This window comes from Sapajus apella, unplaced genomic scaffold, assembly GCF_009761245.1.
Source record: "Sapajus apella isolate SASKATOON/1434 unplaced genomic scaffold, GSC_monkey_1.0 scaffold148, whole genome shotgun sequence".
Lineage (NCBI taxonomy): Eukaryota > Metazoa > Chordata > Mammalia > Primates > Cebidae > Sapajus > Sapajus apella.
This window is the reverse complement of record NW_022437088.1, coordinates 1417494-1441085: the sequence shown is the minus strand read 5'-3', so window position 1 is coordinate 1441085 and position 23592 is coordinate 1417494. Positions and strand designations below refer to the sequence as shown.

Here is a 23592-nt window from a genome sequence, read left to right as displayed (position 1 = left end):
GTGAAGACCTAGGCACGTAGAGTTGAGGTCAGGAAAAGATCATGTGGACAGGATGAGTGACCAGTGAGGATGCCAACAGCAAGGTGAGAGCACAACGCAAAGTAATGTATAATGGCACTTACATCAGGGAGCGATGGTGTGTTCAGGGAGTGTATTCAGGGACTGATAGTGTATTCCTACGGCTGTCACTGGCTGTGAAATGGGGGTCTCTCTAGCTTGGGATGTCATTCACATGTAAAGTAGACCGTTTTTATTTTTGAGATGGAGTCTTGCTGTCACCCAGGCTGTAGTGCAATAGCACAATCTCAGCTCACTGCAATCTCTGCCTCCCGAGTTCAAGCGATTCTCCTTCCTCACCCTTCCGAGTAGCTGGGAGTATAGGTGCCTGCCACCACACCTGGCTAATTTCTTGTACTTTTGGTAGAGACAGGGTTTCACCATGTTGGCCATGGCTGACCAGGCTGGTCTTGAACTCCTGACCTCAGGTGATCCACCCATCTCAGCCTGCCAAAGTGCTGGGATTACCAGGTGTGAGCCACCACACCCAGCCTGTAAAGTGGACCCTTGTAAGTAAGGTTGTCTGTGGGCTTCATATGACACACACGGTCAATCTGTATGTTTCAGTATTTTTCAGAATTTCAAGTGCCTTTATTTTGACTGCTCTTTCCAGCCCCCTACAAATCCCAGCACTCCTTATTTCCTTACAAATGCCACATTACCTGCCTGACCCCTGGAGACATTTAAGTTTGGCACCCTCTCACTTGGCATAGGTGGGAATTCAGGCCCAGAGGAAACAGACTTGTCCAAAATTTCACAATAACTGGCTGACTCAAAATCCAAAATGCAGCCCTCCTGTCACGTAAGCACCACAGTGCCTTTAGCTTAATAGCCACATTCAGAGCAATTTGTCCAAGTATACAGAAAAGATAATTGAAAGTGGTATCTGAGGTGGTGAACAAAATCCAGGAAGTTAAGATTATGGTAGCTGAAAAATAAACACTTCTGAAACAAATCAAGATTTAGACCTGAAAGAATGAGCCCAGTGGTCTAAGTTTGAGCCTTTAAGAACTAATTTTATTTGTTATACCAAATCAGGATTCTCAACTCACTTTGTGCCCCCCTCCTCACCCCTGCCCCCTTACGTCAACACAGTAAATCCCACTCTGACCACAAGGCGTCGCTCTTGTTTTTACCATTGTTTCGTAGATTGTTTCCCAAACAACAGCAAGGGATTAACAAGAGTGGAGAAGTGAGAGTGGGAGCACTGTCTTAAGTCCAAGGCAGATAGCGAGATCCAGGTATGTTTTGGGAAGGAGGTTCAAGGTGGTAGAGGCTCTAGAAGGCTAAGTTAGCAGGCATATTGAGAAAGGAAGAACAGTGTTTCGGATGCCATCACAATCTCTCTACATAAAAAGCTTTGCCTATCTGATTTAATTCCCGCTGGTACTGCTGATGCTCCTTTTCAAACAGCTGGTGCAGGGCAGCTTGACGAACCTGGTAGAGACGACAGAATAGAGTATGGTGTTTGCTTCTGTTTATCACCCTTTCTTATTCTTTCTCCTTAGTTGCTTTCCCATTACTTGTGTTCTCTTGGAGCTGTACTTTGTTGTGACATAAAACTAGGTGGTAGCAGAGAGGCTGAACCAGTGGAGGGGAAGCCTATCCAGTTTTTTTCTCCACGGTCGAAGCCCTATGTTCGGCAAATATTTGCTGAGAACATACCATGAACCAGAAACTCTATTAACTGGGATACAAAGATGGTTACATGCCAGGTGCAGTGGCTCACACCTGTAATCCCAGCACTTTGGGAGGCCATGGCGGGTGGATCACAATGTCAGGAGATGGAGATCATACTGGCTAACATGGTGAAACGCCATCTCTACTAAAAATACAAAAAATTAGCCAGGCGTACTGGCATGTGCCTGTAGTCCTAGCTACTCAGGACTACTTGAGACTGAGGCAGTAGAATTGCTTGAACCCGGGAGGTGGAGGTTGCAGTGAGCCAAGATCACGCCACCGCACTCCAGCCTGGGTAACAGAGTGAGACTGCATCTCAAAAACAAAAATGTAAAAACAAAGATGATTACATGACAGCAAGTTGGGACCCCGGAAGAGAGAGAGATACGCACTAAGAGGCAGTTTGTTTGTTTTTGAGACTGAGTCTTACTCTGTCACCCAGGCTGGAGTGCAGTGGCACAATCTCAGCTCACTGCAACCTCTGCCTCGGTTCAAGCAGTTCTCATGCCTCAGCCTCCCAAGTAGCTGGGCTTATAGGCATGTGCCACCATGCCTAGCCAATTTTTGCGTTTTTAGTAGAGATGGGGTTTCTTCATGTTGGCCAAGCTGGTCTCAAACTCCTGGGCTCAAGCAATCTGCCTGTCTTGGTCTCCCAAAGTGCTGGGATTACAGGCGTGAGCCACGGCACCCAGCCTAAGATGCAGTTTTGAGTCTCCAAGATGAAAGGAGCAGGAACTAGAGTATACTTTGGGACTTTAAGATGTGCTACCTATAAGGTGGATGCAAAGAATCAAATGAAAAAGAGTTCTGGCAACGGGGTTAGAGTTGTATTGCTCTGGTGCAATGCTGAAAACCTAGAGACAAACAAGATAAATGTGCAATGACACACACTAAGAGCTTGGAAAACTCAGTGGGCAAACGCACAGGGCAGTAATGAATGAGGCTTCAGGCTGCCCTGCTAGAACTCACCATTAGTAGTTGCTTTTTGGCCAGTGCCAATTCTTGTGCCATGGTGTCCTGCATCTGTAGGGTGGCATACGGGTTTCTTCTCTGGGCCAATGTCATTTGCCACAGACAGTCAGTATGTGCATTTCGCCACCTGCTCCAGGTACAGAGGCAGGGGTTGAATGGGTTAGAGTTAGGAGGAGAGACAAAAACCCCATAGAGCGAGGCTGTCCTGGAGCGTCTGTCCTACTGTCAGAAGATCATAAAATCCTTAAAAGGTTAATTTAGAACCTAGTATATATTAAGTGCATTATATCATTTAATCACTACAATAACTATATGGCATAGGCATTAATTTTTACCTAATACAGATAAGGAAACTAAAAGTTGTGAGATGCCCAAGGTCACTTAATAGCAGACCTGGGTCTCAAATCCAGTTTCATTCTGTCATCTAGGTGGTGTGATCTTGGCTCACCGCAATCTCTGCCTCCAGGGTTCAAGCAATCCTCCTGCCTTGGCCTCCTGAGGAGCTGGGACTACAGGCATGCTCCACCACGCCTGGCTAATTTTTGTATTTTTGGTAGAGACAGGGTTTCACTGTGTTGGCCAGGATGGTGTCCAACTCCTGACCTCAGGTAATCCACCTACCTTGGTATACCAAAGTGCTGGGATTGCAGGTGTGAGCCATCACACCCGGCCTCAAATCCAATTTCTCTAAAGCTAATATCCCTTCTATCATACTAGTGATTCTCAGCCCTGGCTAGACTGGAATCTTCATTGAGGTTTTAATTTTTTTTTTGAGAAATAGTCTCGCTTAGTTGCCCAGGCTAGAGTGCAATGGCGCAATCTTGGCTCACTGCAACCTCTGCCTCCCGGGTTCAAGCAATTCTCATGCCTCAGCCTCCCGAGTAGCTGGGATTACAGGTGTCTGCCACCATGCCCAGCTATTTTTTTTTTTCTTTTGAGAAAGAGTCTCCCTCTGTTGGCCAGGCTGGAGTGCAGTGGCGCAATCTCAGCTCACTATAACCTCCATCTCCTGGTATATATTCACTGTTGGGATTTTTAAAAAATCAAAAGTACATTTTCCACATGTTGAAAAAATTGAATCCACACAGAAATCTATTAAATTAAAAGCAAAAAATTTTCTGGGTGCACAGGCTCAGCCTGTAATCCCAGCACCTTGGGAGGCTGAGGCAGGTAGATAACTCAAGGCCAGAAGTTCAAGACCAGCCTGGTCAACATGGTGAAACCCCATCTCTATTAAAAATACAAAAACTAACCTGGCATGGTGGCATGCACCTGCAATCCCCAGCTACCCAGGAGGCTGGGGCATGAGAAGCACTTTTGAACCTGGGAGGTGGAGGCTGCAGTGAGCCAGGATTGTACCACTGTACTCTAGCCTGGGTGACAGAGTAGGACTGTCTTAAAACAGAGACTCTGTCTCAAAAAAAAAAAAAAATTATCTCTAACTGGGCACAGTGGCTTACGCCTATAATCCAGCACTTTGGGAGGCCAAGGGGGGTGGATCACTCGAGGTCAGGCAGGAGTTCGAGGCCAGCCTGGTCAACATGGTGAAACCCTATATCTACTAAAAATATATAAAAATAAGCTGGGCATGGTGGCAGGTCCCAGCTACTGAAGTTAATTATCATTATTTTTTGGGGACACAGTAGCACTCTTGTCACCAGGCTGGAGTGCAGTGGCATGATTTCAGCTCACTGCAACCTCCACCTCGCAGGTTCAAGCAGTTCTCCTGCCTCACCCTCCTGAGTAGCTGGGATTACAGGCATGTGCCACTATGCCCAGCTAATTTTTATATTTTTAATAGATATGGGGTTTTACCTTTTTGGCCAGGATGGTCTTGACCTCTTGACCTTGTGATCTGCCCCCATCAGCCTACCAAAGTGCTGGGATTACAGGCATGAGCCACCACCCCTGGCCCTTGGGTTAATTAAAAAAAATTATTCATATATGTATATATATATGATATATTTGCACGAGAAACTGCTACTTTGTTGGGAATGACTGAAGTCTTTTTCTTTTTTTTTTTTTTTTTTTTTTTTTTTGAGTCAGAGTCTTGCTTTGTAGCCCAGGCTACAGTGCAGTGGCTCCATCTGGTCTCACTGCAACCTCCGCCTCCGAGGTTCAAGCGATTCTCCTGCCTCAGCCTCCTGGGTAGCTGGGATTACAGGCATGTGCCACCATGCCCAGCTGATTTTTGTATATATACGTATTTTTTTTAGACAGGGTCTCATTCTGTTGCCTAGGCTGGAGTGCAGTGGTGTGTTTATGTCTCACTACAGTGTCAACCTCTTGGTCTCAAGCAATCCTCCTACCTCAGCTGCCTAAGTAGCTAGGACAACAGGTGTGTGCCTGGCTTTTTTTTTTTTTTTTTTTTGAGACAGAGTATTGCTCTGTCACCCAGGCTGGAGTGCAGTGGTGCATTCTCAGCTCACTGCACCCTCCGCCTCCCGGACTCAAGCAATTCTCCTGCCTCAGCCTCCTGAATAGCTGAGATTACAGGCACCCACCACCACACCAAGCTAATTTTTGTATTTTACTTATTTTTGAGACGGAGTCTTGCTCTGTCACCCATGCTAGAGTGTACTGGCGTGATCTCAACTCACTACAACCTCTGCCTCCCAGGTTCAAGCAATTCTTTAATTTTTTTATTTTAATTTTTAATTTTTTTAAGTTAATTTTTCTTTCTTTTTTTATTTTTTTAGTAGAGACAGGGTCTCGCTATGTTGCCTAGGCTGGAGTGCAGTGGCTATTCACAGGCAAGATCCCACTACTAATCAGCACGGGAGTTTTGACCTGCTCTGTTTCCAACCTGGGCTGGTTCACCCCTCCTTAGGCAACCTGGTGGTCCCCCGCTTCCGGGAGGTCACCATATTGATGCCGAACTTAGTGTGGACACCCGATCAGCATAGCGCATACAGCCCAGAACTCCTGGACTCAATAGATCCTCCAGCCTCAGCCTCCCGAATAGCTGGGACTACAGGCACACGCCACCACACTCGGTAGGTTCAAGCAATTTTTTGCTTCAGCCTCCTGAGTAGCTCAGACTATAGGCACGTGCACCATGCCCTGCTAATTTTTTTATATTTTTAGTAGAGATGGGTTTCACCATCTTGGCCAGGCTGGTCTTGAACTCCTCACCTCATGATACACCCACCTCAGCCTCCTAAAGTGCTGCGATTAAAGGCATGAGCCACAGCACCTGGACAATTTTTGTATTTTTAGTAGAGACAGGATTTCACTATGTTGGCTAGGATGGTCTCGATCTCTTGACCTCATGATCTGCCTGTCTTGGCCTCCCAAAGTGCTGGGATTATAGGCATGAGCCACTGCACCTGGTCTGTACCTGGCTAATTTTTATTTTTTGTGGAGACAGGGGTCTCATTATGTTGCCCAGTCTCAAACTCCTGGGTTCAAGTGATCCTCTGCCTTGGCCTCCCAAAGTGCTGGGATTACAGGTGTGAGCCATCATACCCAGCCACTTGGGCATGTTTCCAGAATTTTTTTTTTTTTAAATGGAGTCTTGCTCTGTCCCCCAGGCTCGAGTGCAATGGCACAATCTTGGCTCACTACAACCCCCACCTCTAGGGTTCAAGTGATTCTCCTGCTTCAGCCTCCTGAGTGGCTGGGAATACAGGTGCCTGCTATCATGCCCAGCTAATTTTTTTTTTTTTTTTTTTTTGAGATGGAGTTTCGCTCTTGTTGCCCAGGCTGGAGTGCAATGGCATGATCTTGGCTCTCTGCAACCTCCGCATCCAGAGTTCAAGCAATTCTCCTGTCTCAGCCTCTCGAGTAGCTGGGATTACAGGCATGCGCCACAATGCCCGGGTAATTCTGTATTTTTAGTAGAGACAGGGTTTCTCCATGTTGGTCAGGCTGGTCTTGAACTCCTGACCTCAGGTGATCCACCCACCTTGGCCTCCCAAAGTGCTGGGATTACAGGTGTGAGCCACTGCGCCTGGTCCCTGCCCAGCTAATTTTTGTATTTTTTTAGTAGAGACTGGGTTTTGCCATGTTGGCCAGGCTGGTCTTGAACTCCTGGCCTCAAGCAATCCGCCTCGGCCTCCCAAAGTGCTGGAATTAGACACGAGCCACCGCACCCGGCCAAAATTTTTCTATCATAATCTGGCAAGTACATCTTCTTCTTCTTTTTTTGAGATGGAGTTTTGCTCTTGTTGCCCAGGCTGGAGTGCAATGGCGTGATCTCGGCTCACCACAACCTCCACCTCCTGGGTTCAAGTGATTCTCCTGCTACAGACGTGATTCTCCTGCTACAGGTGTGAGCCACCGCACCCAGCCTTAACTTTTCATATTAGCGCATTGAGATTTACTTCATTTAGTTTAAAGGTGGCTTGCACAGTATGTCTGTACCATTTAACCAGCTAGGTTTTCTAGCTTTTTTACTTTTATAAACAATGCTTGCCAGGCATGGCAGCACACACCTGTAATTCCCAGCTACTCCGGAGTCTACAGGCCACTTATTGCTTGAGCCCAGGAGTTCAAGACTAGTCTGGGTAAAATAGTGAGACCCTGTCTCAAAAAAAAAACCTGTCCAGATGTGGTGGCTCACACCTGTAATCCCAGGACTTTGGGAGGCCGAGGTGGGTGGATCACCTGAGGTCAGGAGTTGAAGACCAGCCTGGCCAACATGGTGAAACCCCGTCTCTACTGAAAATACAAAAATTAGCTAGGTGTGGTGGTGGGCACCTGTAATCCCAGCTACTCAGGAGGCTGAGGCAGGAGAATTTCTTGGACCCGGGAGGCAAAGGTTGCAGTGAGCTCTCGTGCCACTGCACTCCAGCCTGGGAAACAAGAGCTCAATTCTGTCTCTAAACAAATAAATAAATAAAAGCAATACTGTCATGAACATTCTTGTCTATGTACCTTCCAGTGTTTTTCCTAGTATGTATATGTAAGGTAAATTTCTATTTTTGCCAGTTCAACAGATATGTGAATTCAAATTTTGATAGATTTTATCAAACTGCCTTTGTAAACATGGCTGTATCAACCTAGACTCCTATGAAAATTACATGTTTTCGTTTCTTCACATCCTTGCTAGCTCTGGATATAACCTTTGAAACTTTAAAAAAAAGGCTTCTCTTAATCCCATCTCAGACCATTTTGATCAGAATCTCCTAGGGTAAGAACTGGGCATCAGCATTTATTTACTTATTTAAATTAAATTTTTTGGTAGAGATGGGGATCTTGCCATGTTGCCTAGGCTGGTTTCAAACTCCTGAGCTCAAGTGATCCGCCTGCCTTGGCCTCCCAAAGTGCTGGGATTACAGGCATGAGCCAATGCACCCAGCCCATTTTGTTTTCTTTTGAGACAGAGTCTTCCTCTCACCCAGGCTGGAATGCAGTGGCGGCATCACAGCTCGCTGCAGCCTTGACCTAGGCTCAAATGATTCTTCTGCTTCAGCCTCCTGAGTAGCAGAAACTACAGGTATACAATACCACACCTGGCTAATTTTGCCCAGGCTGGTCTCGAACTCCTGGGCTAAAGCAATCCCCCGCCTTGGCCTCCCAAAGTGCTGGGATTATAGGTGTGACCCACCATGACAGGCTTGCATCAGCATATTTTCAAAAGCTCATCAGGTGAAAATGATACGCAGCCCAGTCTTGCGAATCTTTTCATTCACTGATTCGACAAATACTGCACTACCAACTATATGATTAGTACAAAGCCAGGCAACAAATACTTGAACTCTTTTTTTGTTCTCTAGATGGAGTCTCACTCGCTCTGTTGCCCAGGCTGGAGTGCAGTGGTGCAATCTTGGCTCACTGCAACCTCCACCTCCTAGGTAGTTGGGATTACAGGCGCCCGCGACCACGCCTGGTTAATTTTTTTTGCATTTTTAGTAGAGATTTTTTGCATTTTCACCATATTGGCCAGCCTGGTCTCAAACTCCTGACCTTGTGATCCACCTGCCTTGGCCTCCCAAAGTGCTGGGATTTCAGGCGTGAGCCACAGTGTTGAATTCTTTTTTTTTTTTTGAGACGGAGTTTTGCTCTTGTTACCCAGGCTGGAGTGCAATTGCACGATCTCGGCTCACCGCAACCTCCGCCTCCTGGGTCCAAGAAATTCTCCTGCCTCAGCCTCCTGAGTAGCTGGGATTACAGGTGCCCACCACCACACCCAGCTAACTTTTGTATTTTCAGTAGAGACGGGGTTTCACCATGTTGACCAGGATGGTCTCGATCTCTTGACCTCGTTATCCACCTGCCTCGGCCTCCCACAGTGCTGGGATTACAGGCTTGAGCCACCGCGCCCGGCCCCAGTGTTGAATTCTTAATAAAAATAAAAAATAAAAACAAGCTTCAATTTTCCTCCAGAGAATGGGAAGCGGGGGGCAATAAAAACCTAATCTAGTGGGTGCTAAGAAGCTGATCTCGTTTGCTTTGATAACAAGGCTGCTTCTCCCCCTTTCCACATCTGTTTTTCTGTTTGACCAGCCCCTAAAGAGACGCAGCAGAGTTGGGAGGTGGCTCAGGGAGGACAGTAGAATGGAAAGGTCAAGCTCAAAGGTAAAGAGAGGGGATAGAAGCAGATTACCTGTTGACCATCTTCTTAAGTTCCATGACCCTTTGAAAACTCTGCAAGAAAAGGTAGTTCTGTTGATCTGCCTCAGTCTCCAGAACCTCACCTCTAGAACCCTATTCTAATGGGAGACTTAGACCTTTTTAAGAGAGAAAGCAGTCAATTTCCTAGGGGGGTAGGAAGAGGAAAACTCTACTTCTTTCTGAATGGATCAAAGAAAACATGCAGGGGTTGGATGAAGCACATATTTGAATACCTACTAAGTAGTAGACATAGCCTCCCACTCCCATTACTAATTATAGTATACCCTTGTTTCTTCAAAAGCCTTTCCCAGTAAAAGATGCACTTATAGTAAATTGATCTGGAAACCTCATCAAACTTCAACCCAGCCCCTCCTTCCAACTCTGCATACCTCTTCTACTTTTGTCATCTTTTCCACAGACATGTTTATAGATTTGCTTGATACAGTCTGAGGAGACTGACAGGCTCTTCTTTCTGTTTAGTTCAGTAACCGAGGTTTCAGTAGTCATAGCAACATTTACGCCTCCAACAATGACCCTGGGCCTAGGAGTTGATTGGCCACCTGGCCTGTTGCCCCAGAAACCTTGAGAGAATCCTTGTTCTGTAGCCTTCTGCTGATGACACAGGCAATTTTATGAGCAAGAGTCACAGTCCCAGTTTTAGGATTTCTTCTGCTAGGGTCTCAAGGGATATCTGTATGGTCCTAGGTCCAGGGTATGCACACAGTACCACCAATTCTCTAGAGGCAAATCCTCATGCATTCCCTATGCCCTGTTAGAAATGTACAAATAACATATATGCCTGTTTTATTAAAAGACAACTGTGAAGGACTGATTCATGTTTTATTTTATAATAGTTCATTTTATTAAATAATTTATAAAGTCAGAACAGTGCATTGGCTTGTTAGGGGAAATCACTCCTTCCTATTGTCTTATAGCCTGGCAGATTATGTCAAGTGCCAGAACATTCCCTTTGATTCAATTTATTCGTTGAATGTGGAATCAAAGTAGATAGATCCTTCCATGTCAGGAAAGCTGCAACACATCTGGTTTAAGTGGAGCACAAGGGTAAGTTGTTCCACATACCACCAACTTCCCCACCTGACCCTCCCACTAGTTCCTGCCTGTCCTTTCCATCAATCAATTCTGAGATGCCCTAAACCCAAACAGTTCCCATTCAACTGTGCACAAAGGTATAGATATGGAAGACATCTCACTCCAACTCTCACCTTTGGAATTAAATAAACCTGGAACAAGGCAGGTGAACTATGGCTGAAACCAAGTGAAGATTTTTAAGAAGCTTTGACAGAAACATTAAGAGTAACACCTGAATGCAAATGCAGAAAAAAGTGCTACTGGGCAAAAATAGTCTTAGCCAATGTTCTAAAAATGCCCATAAGGAAGGGTTAGGGAATTACCCTTTAGGCAGAAGCTCTAAGAACTCTGGATACAACAGGAACTTCAATGGATACAGTCTGGGGCCGCTGAGCCAGCTGTCCCGAGGGCAGCCCGGCAAGCAGTCTGTCTTGCACGTTGCAACTCACTGGCTTAACCTATGGGAAAGATCCTTCAGCTCCATCACAGAGTACTCTCCAATGTGTTATAGTTGTCCTTAAAGCTCTTCAATTCAAGGAAGTGCTTGGCACGTTTACTCTTCTGACTGGAGGGGAGGTATGTCACTTGGATGGTTGTTGGGGAGACTTCGGGGGACTGAGTTAGGTCTTTGGCTGCTGACTGGTGTTGTCGCTGAGAGCTCCCAATTCGTGCTTTGACCCTGAAGAGAGAGGACAGAATGAGGACTAATCAAAGAATTCAAGGCTTATCCCAGGCCATAAACGCAGCAACAGCCACGAATGGTTACTTGTGTCCTATTTTGTAAACTAGTTACTAAAACCCCATCTAGTAGCTGAGAAGTAGCAGAGAGGCCGGGTGCGGTGGCTCACGCCTGTAATCCCAGCACTTTGGGAGGCCGAGGCAGGTGGATTGCTTGAGGTCAGGAGTTCGAGACCAGCCTAGCCAACGTGGTGAAACCCTGTCTCTACTAAAAATACAACAATTAGCTGGGTGTGGTGGTGGGTGCCTATAATCCCAGCTACTCGGGAGGCTGAGGCAGGAGAACTGCTTGAACCCAGCAGGTGGAGGTTGCAGTGAGCCGAGATCACGCCACTGCACTCCAGTGTGGATGACAACTCAAAGGAAAAAAAAAAAAAAAAGTAGCAGAGAGGCTGGGCATGGTCACTTATACCTGTAATCCCAGCACTGTGGAAGGCTGATGTCAGAGCAGGAGAGTTTGAGACCTGTCTAGGAAACCAAGTGAGACTCCATCTCTACAAAAAATTAGCCAGCTATGGTGGCAAGCACCTGTAGTCCTGGCTCCTCAGGAGGCTAAGGCAGGAGGATCGCTTGAGCCCAGAATTTGAGGCTGCAGTGAGCCATGACTCTGCCACTGCACTCCAGCCTGGGCAACAGAGTAAGACCCTGTCTCTCTCTCTCTCTCACACACACCCTAAAAAAGTAGCAGAACTCCAGCCTGGGTGACAGGATAAAGGCCCTGTTTGGGTGCCCTGATACACACCTACCCACACCAAAAATAATTAGCGTAAGAGAAATGAATGTCCCAGAATCCTTGCCTCTGGCTCAAGCTTTTTTTTTTTGAGACAGAGCCTTGCTGTCACCCAGGCTGGAGTGCAGTGGCACAACCTGGGCTCAGTGCAACCTCCACCTCCCAGGTTCAAGCTATTCTCCTGCCTCAGCCTCCCGAGTAGCCAGAACTACAGGCGTGGGCCACCATGCCCAGCTAATTTTTGTATTATTAGCAGAGATGGGGTTTTACCATATTAGGCAGGCTGGTCTCAAACCCCTGACCTCATGATCCACCCGCCTCAGCCTCTCAAAGTGCTGGGGATTAAAGATGTGAGCCCCTGTGCCTGGCACAAGCTTTTTTTTTTTTGAGAGAATAGGTATCCCCCCTATAGGTTATCACCTTGTTTTGCAGGTTAGGAAACTAAGGGTCCAATAATTAGCTTGCATGAGTTCACAAAACTAGTAAGTGACAGATCTGGGATTCAAACCTAAGTTTGTCATATTTCAAAGTCTATACTCTTCATTATACCCATTAAGCATTCCTAGAAACTACAAATCAAACATTTCTTTTTGTTTTTGAGATGGAGTCTTGCTCTGTTGCCCAGGCTGGAGTGCAGTGGCATGATCCTGGCTCACTGCAACCTCTGCCTCCCAGGTTCAAGCAATTCTCCTGCCTCAGCCTCCCAAGTAGCTGGGACTACAGGTGCACGCCACCACACCCAACTAATTTTTTATATTTTTAGTAGAGACGGGGTTTCACCATATTGGCCAGGCTTGTCTTGAACTCCTGACCTTGTGATCCACCCGCCTTGACCTCCTAAAGTGCTGGGATTACAGGCCTAAGCCATCATGCCTGGCCTTCAAAAATAATTTTTTAAAAATTGTGGTAAAATACATGTAACATAAAATTTACCATAGTAAGCATTTTTAAATGTACAGTTCAGTATTTTTTTTTAAGAAGGAATCTTGCTCTGTCGCCAAGATGGAGTGCAGTGGTGTGATCTTGGCTCTCTGCAACCTCTGCCTCCCTGGTTTAAGCAATTCTCCTGCCTCACCATCCCGAGTAGCTGGGACTATAGTTTCACGCCACCATGCCCAGCTAATTTTTGTATTTTCAGTAGAGACGGGGTTTCACCATGTTGGCCAGGATGGTCTTGATCTCTTGACCTCATGATCCACCCACCTCGGCCTCTTGAAGTGCTGGGATTACAGGCGTGGGCCACTGTGCACAGCCGCAGTTCAGTAGTATTAAGTATATTCAGGGTTGTGCAACCAACCTCCAGAACACTTTTCATCTTGCAAAAGTGAAACTATACCAACTGAACAATTCCCTATTTTCCCCTCTCCAGCTCCTGCAACTATCATTCTACTTACTGTCTGTGAGTTTGACTACCTAGGTATCTCATGTAACTGGAATCATTCAGTATTTATCTTTCAAAGACAGTGAATTTTTAACAAGCTTCTGCTGACTTTTAGACTAAATGCCCCTTTTCAGCCTCTCTATATGTTCATTTTCATTAGTGCTCTAAGCAATTTTTTTTTGTTTTTGTTTTTTTTGAGACAGTGTCTTACTCTGCTGCCCAAGTTAGAGTGCAGTGACATGATCTTGGCTCACCGCAGCTTCTGCCTCCTGGGTACAAGTGATTCTCGTACTTCAGCTTTTGAGTAGCTGGGACTACAGTAGCATGCCACCACTTCCAGCTAATTTTTGTATTTCTAGTAGAGACAGGGTTTTGCCATGTTGCTCAGGTTGGTCTCAAACTTCTGGGCTCAAGTAATCTCTCCACTTCAGCCCCACAAAGTGTTGGGATTAAAAGTATGAGCCACTGTGCCTGGCCTTCTAAGCAGTTTTTACTAGGACCTTTCATCTTTTTATTGAGACAGACTCTTGCTCTATCACCCAGGCTGGAGTACAGTGACACGATCTTGGCTTACTGCAACCTCTGCCTCCTGGGTTCAAGCAATTCTCCTGCCTCAGCCTCTGGAGTATCTGGGATTACAGGTACTTGCCACCATGCCAGCCTAATTTTTGTATTTTTAGTAGAGATGGGGTTTTGCCATGTTGGTCAGACTGGTCTCTAACTCCCGGCTTCAAGTGATCCGCCCGCCTTGGCCTCCCGAAGTGTGCTAGGATTACAGGAGTGAGCCACTGCTCCAGGCTTTGGACCTTTCATTTTTTTCAGACAAGGTAGCTCATTTTTAGGGACAAAGAGAAGCGAAGAGACATACTCCTTATCTCTTGAGAAAGAGATAATATTCAACACAATAGAAAACAGGTTAATTCTTTTCATGGCCGGTAACTTTTTACTTACTTATTATTATTATTTTTGAGACGGAGTTTTGCTCTTTCGCCCAAGCTAGAGCGCAATGGCGCGATCTCAGCTCACTGCAACCTTTGCCTTCTGGTTTCAGGCGATTCTCCTGCCTCAGCCTCCCAAGTAGCTGGGATTACAGGCACCCGCCACCACGCCCAGCTAATTTTTTTATTTTTAGTAGAGATGGGGTTTCACCATGTTGGTCAGGCTGGTCTTGAACTCCTGACCTCGGGATCCGCCCACCTCAGCCTCCCAAAGTGCTGTGATTATAGGCATGAGCCACCATGCCTGGCCTACTTAGTTTTTTTGAGATGGAGCCTCACTCTGTTGCCCATGCTGGTATGCAATGGTGCGATCTTGGCTCACTGCAACCTCCACCTCCTGGGTTCAAGCAATTCTCCTGCCTTAGCCTCCTGAGTGGCTGGCATTACAGGCACTCGCCATCATGCCTGGCTAATTTTTTTATTTTTGTAGAGATGGGGTTTCACCAAGTTGGTCAGGCTGGTCTTGAACTCCTGACCTCAGGTGATCCACCCACCTCGGCCTCCCAAAGTGCTGAGATTATAAGCGTGAGCCACTGCGCCCGGCCTAAATTTTTATTCTAGATCGGCTTTCCTTTCTCACCAAGAACTCTGATTTTAACATTTGCATAAAAACATGAGACTATATTTAGTATTAAAAACATTCCCAAACAAAAGCCATGAATCCCCTCCTGTGACACAAATGCCCAACAGCTGACTCTATTAGCGATGGCCTGTTTCAGACAGGGTTACTAATGCTTTAAACGGTAGTGAAAATAGATGTTATTTATTATCATTATTTTTTGAGACGGAGTCTTGTTCTCATGGCCAGGCTGAAGTACAATGGCATAATCTCGGCTCCCTGCAACCTCTGCCTCCTGGGTTCAAGTGATTCTCCTGCCTCAGCCTCCTGAGTAGCTGGGATTATAGGCACCTGCCACAATGCCCGACTAATTTTGTATTTTTAGTAGAGACGAGGTTTCACCATGTTGGCCAGGTTGATCTCGAACTCCTGACCTCATGACCCACCCGTGGCCTCCCATGCTGGGATTACAAGCATGAGCCACCTCGCCCGGCCAAAAATAGATGTCATTTAATTCTTAGTTTTATTGGAACAAGACACAAGAGGAGGACACTGAGACTCCAAACAGAAGGAATCCCTGTGTGCTAAAAAAACTGTTCCCTTTGCTAGGCTACACCAATTTTGACATTTTATTGGACCAAACAAAAGACAAGGAAAATACACACAAAGTAGAAAGTTATCTTGTACAGTTGCATCTGCTTTCTAATGTAAGAGACTAATCTAATAGCCTAGAACCTGACAACTCTTATGGTATCATGATTTTGTTCATATTGCTTTATGAAGGTCATTGCACTTTGGGAACAGTCTAACACTACTGTACCAGCTCCCTTTGACATGTTTCCCTCCAAACTCACACAGTGGCCAGCTCACTCAGGGCCTCTTGATAGCGTAGGTACTCATTCTGGCCAAAGACCTTAGGAAAGAGAAAGGAAGAATAAGGATCTCTCAGTCTGATGCATCCCTTCAGTGCCTGGAAGAAAAAACTGGCTTACCCCTGTCCCATAGCGGGCTGTTTCATAGCCATCCAACAGGGTATCAATGAGGGCTTTGCGTACACCCTTGAAAGGGGTACTAGTGTTTCGTAGATCTAGCAGGTAGGAGCGGAAATTCTTGCCCATTAAGGAACGGGGATGCCGGCCTTCAGAATGAAATGGGATCTCTGTGGAGAAAATAGCACAATGATATCCCTTCTCTCGTTCTTTTTTTTTTTTGAGACAGAGTCTTGCTCTGTTGTCCAGGATGGAGTGCAGTGGTGCAATCTTGGCTTACTGCAACCTCCACCTCTGGGGTTCAAGAGATTCTCCTGTCTCAGCTTCCCGAGTAGCTAGGATTACAGGCATACACCACCATGCCTGGCTAACCCTTCCCTCATTCTTTATTTATTTATTTTTTTTTGAGATGGAGTCTTGCTCTGTCACACAGGCTAGAGTACAGTGGCAGTTATCTTGGCTCACTGCAACCTCTGCCTCCTAGGTTCAAGCAAGTCTCTGGTCTCAGCCTCCCGATTAGCTGGGATTACAGATGTGCACCACCATGCACTTTTTTTTTTTTTGAGACGGAGTTTCTTTCTTGTTACCCAGGTTGGAGTGCAATGGCGTGATCTCGGCTCACCGCAACCTCCGCCTCCTAGGTTCAGGCAATTCTCCTGCCTCAGCCTCCTGAGTAGCTGGGATTACAAGCACGCGCCACCATGCCCAGCTAATTTTTTTGTATTTTTTAGTAGAGACGGGGTTTCACCATGTTGACCAGGATGGTCTCAATCTCTTGACCTCGTGATCCACCCGCCTCGGCCTCCCAAAGTGCTGGGATTACAGGCGTGAGCCACCGTGCCAGGCCACCATGCACTTTAGTACAGACAAAAATACAAAAGAGTTTCATCTTCTTCCCCAGGTTGGTCTTGAACTCCTGGCCTCATGTGATCTGTCTGCCTCAGCCTCCCAAGGTGCTGGAATTAGAGGCATGAACCACTGTACCCGCCCCATTCTTTAGTCTTTCTAGTTAATTCCCCAAACTTAGAAATAGGTCTAATGAGGCTGGGCACAGTGGCTCACGCCTGTAATTCCAACACTTTGGGAGGCTGGGGCTAGCAGATCACCTGAGGTCAGAAGTTTGAGACCAGCCTGGCCAAGGTGGTGAAACTCCATCTCTACTAAAAATACAAAAATTAACTAGGCATGGTGGCAGGTGCCTGTAATCCCAGCTACTCAGGAGGCTGAGGCAGAGATTGTGGTCAGCCAAGATTATGGCACTGCACTCCAGCCTGGGTGACAGAGCAAGACTCCATCTCAAAAATAAAAAAGAAATAGGTGTAATGAAACGAGTGAGTTGAATGAGCGGGAGATTCTAATTAATGAGACCAAAGGTATAAAGCCGTCTGAGTGGTCATTTGGTGGTGGCAATACAGCTGTAAGCTAAATCAATGGCACATGATGGTGTCATCATATGTTTTACCATCCTGCTTACCCATCCTAGCTTTAAGATATAAACTGTGTTTGAGACAGGGCATATACGACAAGTGTTGACAGAATGGAAAAAGTTCAAGAACAATCTTATCTTGGGCTTAGTGAAAAAGGCGACGTCACCTGTCCTTTGCGGAAAAACAAGCAAATTACCACCATCCACTTCATAAAACTAAAAGTCTCAAGAAATTTAAAAAACAAAACACCCAGAATCTTCGGAGAATAATCTGCTTATATCATTTCCTTCAGCAAAAACTCGAATCTAGTACTTTCAAAACTCCAAGAATTCCTACTAACCAGGGATGTGCAGAAATGACAAATTTTACCATATAAAGTGGGTTCATTACTCTGTTCCCTAGGTGCGGTTTTAGGATCCTAGAACGGACCCTGTCAGTTAGCCCTTACCAGAGGCACGGATGGCATCCAGAGCTTTCATCCTATACAGATAGTTGTAGCAACCTGTTGAGGAAAAGACTGGTGTTAGGCATAAACCTAAAGATTCCCCAGGCCGGGCATGGTGGCCCATGCCTGTAATCCCAGCACTTTACGAGGCCGAGGCAGGCAAATCACCTGAGGCCAGGAGTTTGAGACCAGCCTGACCAACATGGTGAAACCATATTGTATCTACTAAAAATACAAAATTAGCTGGGTGTGGTGGCGCATTCCTGTAATCCCAGCTACTTGGGAGGCTGAGACAGGAGAATCGCTCGAACCCAGCGGGTGGAGGTTGCAATGAGTCAAGATTGCACCATTGCACTCCAGCCTGGGCAGCAAGAGCAAACTCCATCTCAAAAGCAAAAAACAAAACAAAACAAAAATTCCCCAAATTCCAGCAAGCTAATAAATGGCGTCTGCATCTGGCATATATCCAGTAACAGGAATAACTAAGGCTTTGCCAGCAGCTTTTGACAGCTTGGAGAGAAAAGGAATTGTGGACTTGTGGGACTCCTCACTGAAGCATTCCCTCCAAGAGCTTCCCACATACTTTGATTTCCCTGGGTTTCCAGCTGTAGTAGTCTAGCATCATCATCTGCAAGGAGCTGGGGTTCATACTTGATATCCTGAACCCTGGATAGTCGAATATCAATCTCCTCTTTCAAGTCCTGTTCACATAAAGAAAAGAATACACAATCATTTACCCTGCACTCTGCTTTCTACCATTCTGAAAATGGGGCAGAGTTAATGAACAACTAAGACAACAGAAATAGAGAATTTGTATGTAGTTAATAAAACGACCAGATTAAGAGATAAGAATTTAGGAAAGAATGTGATTGGGTTCTCCAATATCTCTAAGCTAGAACTTTTAACATGCTAGAATTCCTTCAAGCTCTATAGCATCAACATTATTTCTAAATTTTTTTTTTTTGGAGACAGTCTTGCTCTGTCACCCGGGCTGAAGTACAGAGGCGCAATCTTGGCTCACTGCAACCTCCACCTCCCAAGTTCAAGCTATCCTCCTGCCTCAGCCTCCCGAGTAGCTGCGATCACAGGCGCGTATCACCACGTCCAGCTAATTTTTGTATTTTTAGTAGAAACGGTGTTTCACCATATTGGCCAGGCTGGTCTCAAACTCCTGACCTCAACTGATCCGCCTGCCTCGGATTCCCGAAGTGCTGGAATTACAGGTGTGAGCCACTGTGCTCAGCCTCTCTTGCCTTAGCCTTCTGAGCAGCTGGGATTACAGGTGTGTACCTGGGTAGAGGCTACTTTAAAGGAAAAAAAAACAAAAAAAACCACATATCTAACTTTTAAAATAGGCAAGTCAAATCTATGGAATAAAAATTTAAAAGATACTAAAGGTACCACCCCTCAGTTACCCAGCAGCAACTACTATTTTCAGTTTGATATCAATCTCTCTTACCTAAGATGGTTACCTAAGAGCCCCAGGAAATAAATTTTTTGTTGTAACTTTTTAGAAATTTCCATTGTGAAACATAACATATACAGAATACAGATAACATATATATAATTTCAAATAATTATAAAAATCATAAGAATGAACACCTATAACCAATATCCAGTTTATACAATGGAACATTACCACAAACTTTGAAGACTTGTGTGCCCATCCCTCATTGAATGCACCCCACCCCAAACCTTAGCTTGTCAATAGTCCTCATACACTTCATCGTTTTATCATTTCACCCTAAAAAGATGCCTTGCTTTTCCTGGTTTTGAACTTGATAAAAATGGAGAAATAAGAATTCCTCCGCAACTTGTTTAAAAATAAATTTTTTTTTTTTTTTTTTTTTTTTGTGGGGGTTTCTCCCTTTTTCACCCAGGCGGGAGTGCAATGGTGCGATCTCTGCTCCCTGCAACCTCGACTTCCCAGGCCCCGGCAATAAGTGATCCTCCTGCCCTCGGCCTCCCAAGTATCTGGGATTACAGGAACATGTCGCCAGGCCCAGCTAATTTTTTTTGCAATTTTAGTAGAGACGAGGTTTCACCATGTTGGCCAGGCTGGTCTCCAACTACCGACTTCAGGTGATCCACCTGCCTTGGCATCCCAAAGTGCTGGGTTTACAGGCATGAGCCACTGTGCCTGGCGAAATTTTTTAAATATGCTTTTGAGGTTTAATTTACATATAATAAAATGCATTCATTTTAGGGATATAAACTGAGTTTGACAAATGAACATACCCCCTTCACCATCATGTCAATCAAAATAAAGAGTATTTTCATTACCTGCAAATCGCCCCTCTCCCAGCCCAGGCAACGTGATATACTCTCTTTTACAGTTATGCCTGTTCTAGAATTTCCTATAAATGGGGTGGAAGCATACAGTGTATATATATTCTTTTGTGAATGGCAGTTTGGCTTTATTCACTCAGAATTTTTTTTTGGTGAGATGGAGTCTCACTCATCTCCCAGGCTGGAGTAGAGTGGTACGATCTAGGCTCACTGCAACCTGCACCATCTGGGATCAAGGCATTCTTCTGCCGCAGCGTCCCGAGTAGTTGGGATTACAGGTGTGCACCACCACGCTGGGCTAATCTTTTTCTTGTATTTTTAGTAGAGATGGAGTTTCACCATGTTGACTGGTCTGATCTTGAACTACTGACCTCATGTGATCTGCCCACCCTGGCCTCCCAAAGTGCTGGGATTACAGGTGTAAGCCACCATGCCCGGCCCACTCAGCATGTTTTTGAGATTCATTTATGTTTGCAGTTTTTTTCCTTTCAAAAATATTTTGAGGATTTGTCTTCATATCTTTATCTTCAGTTTATTTTCATTCCTTACACTATTCCAGAATATGAATATACCGCTATATCTATTTTTTAGAGACAAGGTTTTGCTCTTGCCCATGCTGGAGTGCATCGGTGCAATCCTAGCTCACTGCTGTAACTCGTGGGTTCACGTGATACTCTGGCCTCAGCCTCCCAAAGTGCTAGGACTACCAGTGTGAGCCACTGCACTCAGTCCATATAATCATTTTAAAGTGGACATCTGAATTAAGTTTCCTCTTCAAACATTATGAATAATGCCACTATGAATAACATTGTACATGTTTCCTGGTACAGATAAGCAAAAATTAATTTCTCTATGGTAGGAGAGGAACTGCTGGACCATGGATTAGGTACATGTGCAATCTTACAAAACAATGCCCAGTTATTTTCCAAAGTCGTTTTACTAATTTATATTTTCACTGGCAATGGTTGAGAATTTAGAAAACTTTTTTTTTTTGAGACAGAGTCTCGCTCCATTACCAGGCACCAGGCTGGAGTGCAGTGGCGCGATCTCAGCTCACTGCAACCTCCGCCTCCTGGTTTCAAGCAATTCTCCTGTCTCAGCCTCCCGAGTAAGTGGGACTACAAGCGCGTGCCACCACGCCCAGCTAATTTTTGTATTTTTAGTAGAGACGGGTTTCGCCATGTTGGCCAGGATGGTCTCAATCTCTTGACCTAGTGATCTGCCCGCCTTGGCCTCCCAAAGTGCTGGGATTACAGACGTGAGCCACTACGCCCGGCCAGAAAACTTTTTTAAAGTAAAAGGAACATTGCTCTCAACTAGACTAAGGAACCCCTAAATACCCAAAGTTTTGATTGGTTCATGTTGTGCAAGAAACTAACTGTATGTCTCTCTCATGAAGCAGGCAGGAGGACTGTTAAGGTTTCAGGCCAGGACACCCTCCTAGAGCCTTTCCATGTAGCATGTTAGCAAAGAACAAAGAGGGGAAGGTTAATAACAATGGTTAAAGAAACTACAGTGCTCTAGGAGTTGAGGGAGTCATGAGCTCTAGCTCTACAACTAACCCGTTTATCATTCAACAAGAAATTACTGAGTACCTACTATGTGTAGGTCCCAGCTTTACAGTCGTGAACAAAACTGGCATGATGCCTGCATTCTTGAAGCTTAGGGTCCAGCAAAAGAAAGAGGCATGTTTTAAACAAATGCACAAACATTAAAAAAATATGGTAAATGCTATGAAGAAAAAATCAGAGGACCACGTGAAAATAGAGAGGGGGAACATACTTTAAAATAGGTAATAAGCATTCCTTTTTTGGAAGTAACATTTAAGCTAAGATGAAAAGAATGAATGAGCCAGCCAAGTGAAGACCATTCCAGGTCACAGGAACAAAAGTGGAAAATTCAGCCAGTGGAGCTGGGTCCCAGTGATCTGGGGAGAGCCACGCAAAAGGAGGTTGGTTAGGGAAGCGGGTGTCTTACCGAGAAGTGAAAGACTAAAGAAACAGAATGAGTGTGGCAGTGGGGTATCAAGAGTTCTGGTTCACATATGTTGGGTTTGAGATGTCTATTAGAAATCTAAGTGAAAATGTCAAGTAGTCAGTTGGCTATGTATGTATGGAACTCAGGAAAGAGTTCTGGGATAGAGAAAATTTCATCTGTAGGTAAAGCCAAGGAAAGGAAGACAATCACCTAATGAGAAGGTATAGAAAAAGATAAAAGACCACTGGGGTTATTCACTTTCCTCTATGTCTTCTGGTAAACTGCTTCCTTTTCTTGGACTTGTTGGTAACACGAATGGTGGAATTAGATGATTTGTAAGTCTAAAGTCATGTAAAGGTAACTCTTCTCATTGCTCTCCGGTTAACCTTAATGATTATCTCAAACCCATCCTAAAACAAAATAAAACAAAAAACACTGGGTAGTTTAAGATGAACTGGGAAATATTTTACTACAAAGAGTTGGGAACTTCGATCCAAGCCTTTATTCTGCAGATACAGAAACAGAAGTTCCTGAGTGAGCCACATGCTTGCCACAGCAGTGAGCAGGCAAGCCAAGTCCCAAAGCGCACAGTGCCTGCTCAACTAAGTACGTACAAGGACAAGCGCACGCAAAGAAACATAAGAATTAAAGTCATCACTAAAGGCAGAGGACATCTCATTCTTGTCCCTAAAAGATCCAGAGAAGTATGTTTAATTTGTGCCCTAAGGACCTACCTTGGGGGCATTGTGTCCCACAGGGACATGAGGTCCCCTTCGAGATTTCATTGCAAAGCGCATGATTTGCCTCTTCACAAAAATAAATAGCAGTACAAACACCTGTGCAAAAAGACGTAAAAATCCTTTAATAAGACTTTTTTTTTTTTTTTTTTTTAAATAGCATGCCATCATTCCAAATCCCCAGATTCCGGCTTTCAGGAATGCTTCAGGGTAAAACTTGGGGCACAGTAAGGCCGTTATGATGGGGGTGGATCTGATAAGCCGGATGCAGGGAGGCGCGGGGTCTGTGCTCTAGCGTTAGAGGGAGGGTTCTAGGCCAACAACGAGGGGCGGGTTGGTCCCAGTTGGCGACTTAAACTCCCACCTACTCTGGGAATAGGAGTCAAAGCCCAGAAAGGCGCAGGTGAGTGGGTGGAGAATGAAAACGGGGAACAGCTCAAGAGGAGGGTCTCTACTGGGTAAGATGCAACAGCAGAAATGGGGTGGGGGAATCTCCTCACCAGGCTCCCGTAGGCCATCACCAGCACGACATTCACCCCGGATAGCCAGTTACTGCCGGACGCCATGGCCTCCCTACCTCGCGCAGATCGGGTTTACCCCGTTGTCCTGGCTGGTCAGCCCAGGCTCCGCCGAAGCGACGGCGCCCGGGTCCCCTGGAGCTCCCCGGCCATTTCCTTACGAGGGAACACCAAGCCAGACTCGGCCTGAAAACATGGCGGACGGGCAGGGGGGCTGGGAAAGGAGAACGACGCCTTCTAGCTTACCCCTGACACGTGACTGAGACAGGCAATAGCACCCGGGAGCCTCGAGCGCTGAGACACGGAACTACGACAGGAAGAGGAAGCGACGGCCATCTGTGCGTCACGTGGTGAAGGCGGGGCCAACGTGAAGGAGGCGGGGCGGACTCGCGGAGCCGGAAAGAGGTGTCTCGTGGCGAGGCGGCACGCGCACGTTTGCGTGCGC

The 23592-nt window shown here is 45.7% G+C and overlaps 3 protein-coding genes across 5 annotated transcripts in view; 1 reads left to right on the top strand and 2 right to left on the bottom strand.

Annotated features, from left to right (window-relative positions):
• Positions 1-1048: 1048 nt before the first annotated feature.
• On the bottom strand, positions 1049-9969 carry CUNH1orf189 (chromosome unknown C1orf189 homolog). The gene is made up of 4 exons (XM_032265079.1): positions 9657-9969; positions 9260-9300; positions 2707-2836; positions 1049-1494 (listed from the first exon to the last, which is right to left on the bottom strand). Exons 1-4 carry the CDS (start codon positions 9687-9689, stop codon positions 1393-1395), a joined length of 306 nt encoding a protein of 101 aa, XP_032120970.1. The 5' UTR covers positions 9690-9969; the 3' UTR covers positions 1049-1392.
• A 119-nt stretch (positions 9970-10088) lies between these two features.
• CUNH1orf43 (chromosome unknown C1orf43 homolog) lies at positions 10089-23574 on the bottom strand. Of its 3 annotated transcripts, none has more exons than XM_032265076.1 (7): positions 23130-23574; positions 22627-22728; positions 18210-18327; positions 17630-17683; positions 15758-15924; positions 15620-15678; positions 10089-11038 (listed from the first exon to the last, which is right to left on the bottom strand). In XM_032265076.1, exons 1-7 carry the CDS (start codon positions 23193-23195, stop codon positions 10843-10845), a joined length of 762 nt encoding a protein of 253 aa, XP_032120967.1. In that variant the 5' UTR covers positions 23196-23574; the 3' UTR covers positions 10089-10842. The 3 variants fall into 3 exon arrangements, with proteins under 3 accessions (XP_032120967.1, XP_032120969.1, XP_032120968.1); XM_032265078.1 differs by having other exon boundaries at positions 23207-23450; XM_032265077.1 differs by lacking the exon at positions 22627-22728.
• UBAP2L (ubiquitin associated protein 2 like) overlaps positions 22966-23592 on the top strand; it is a 56393-nt gene continuing 55766 nt past the window's right edge. The window contains exon 1 of the mRNA XM_032265075.1: positions 22966-23032. The gene's annotated coding sequence lies outside the window, so the exon portion shown is untranslated. The remainder of the gene's footprint in view (positions 23033-23592) is intronic.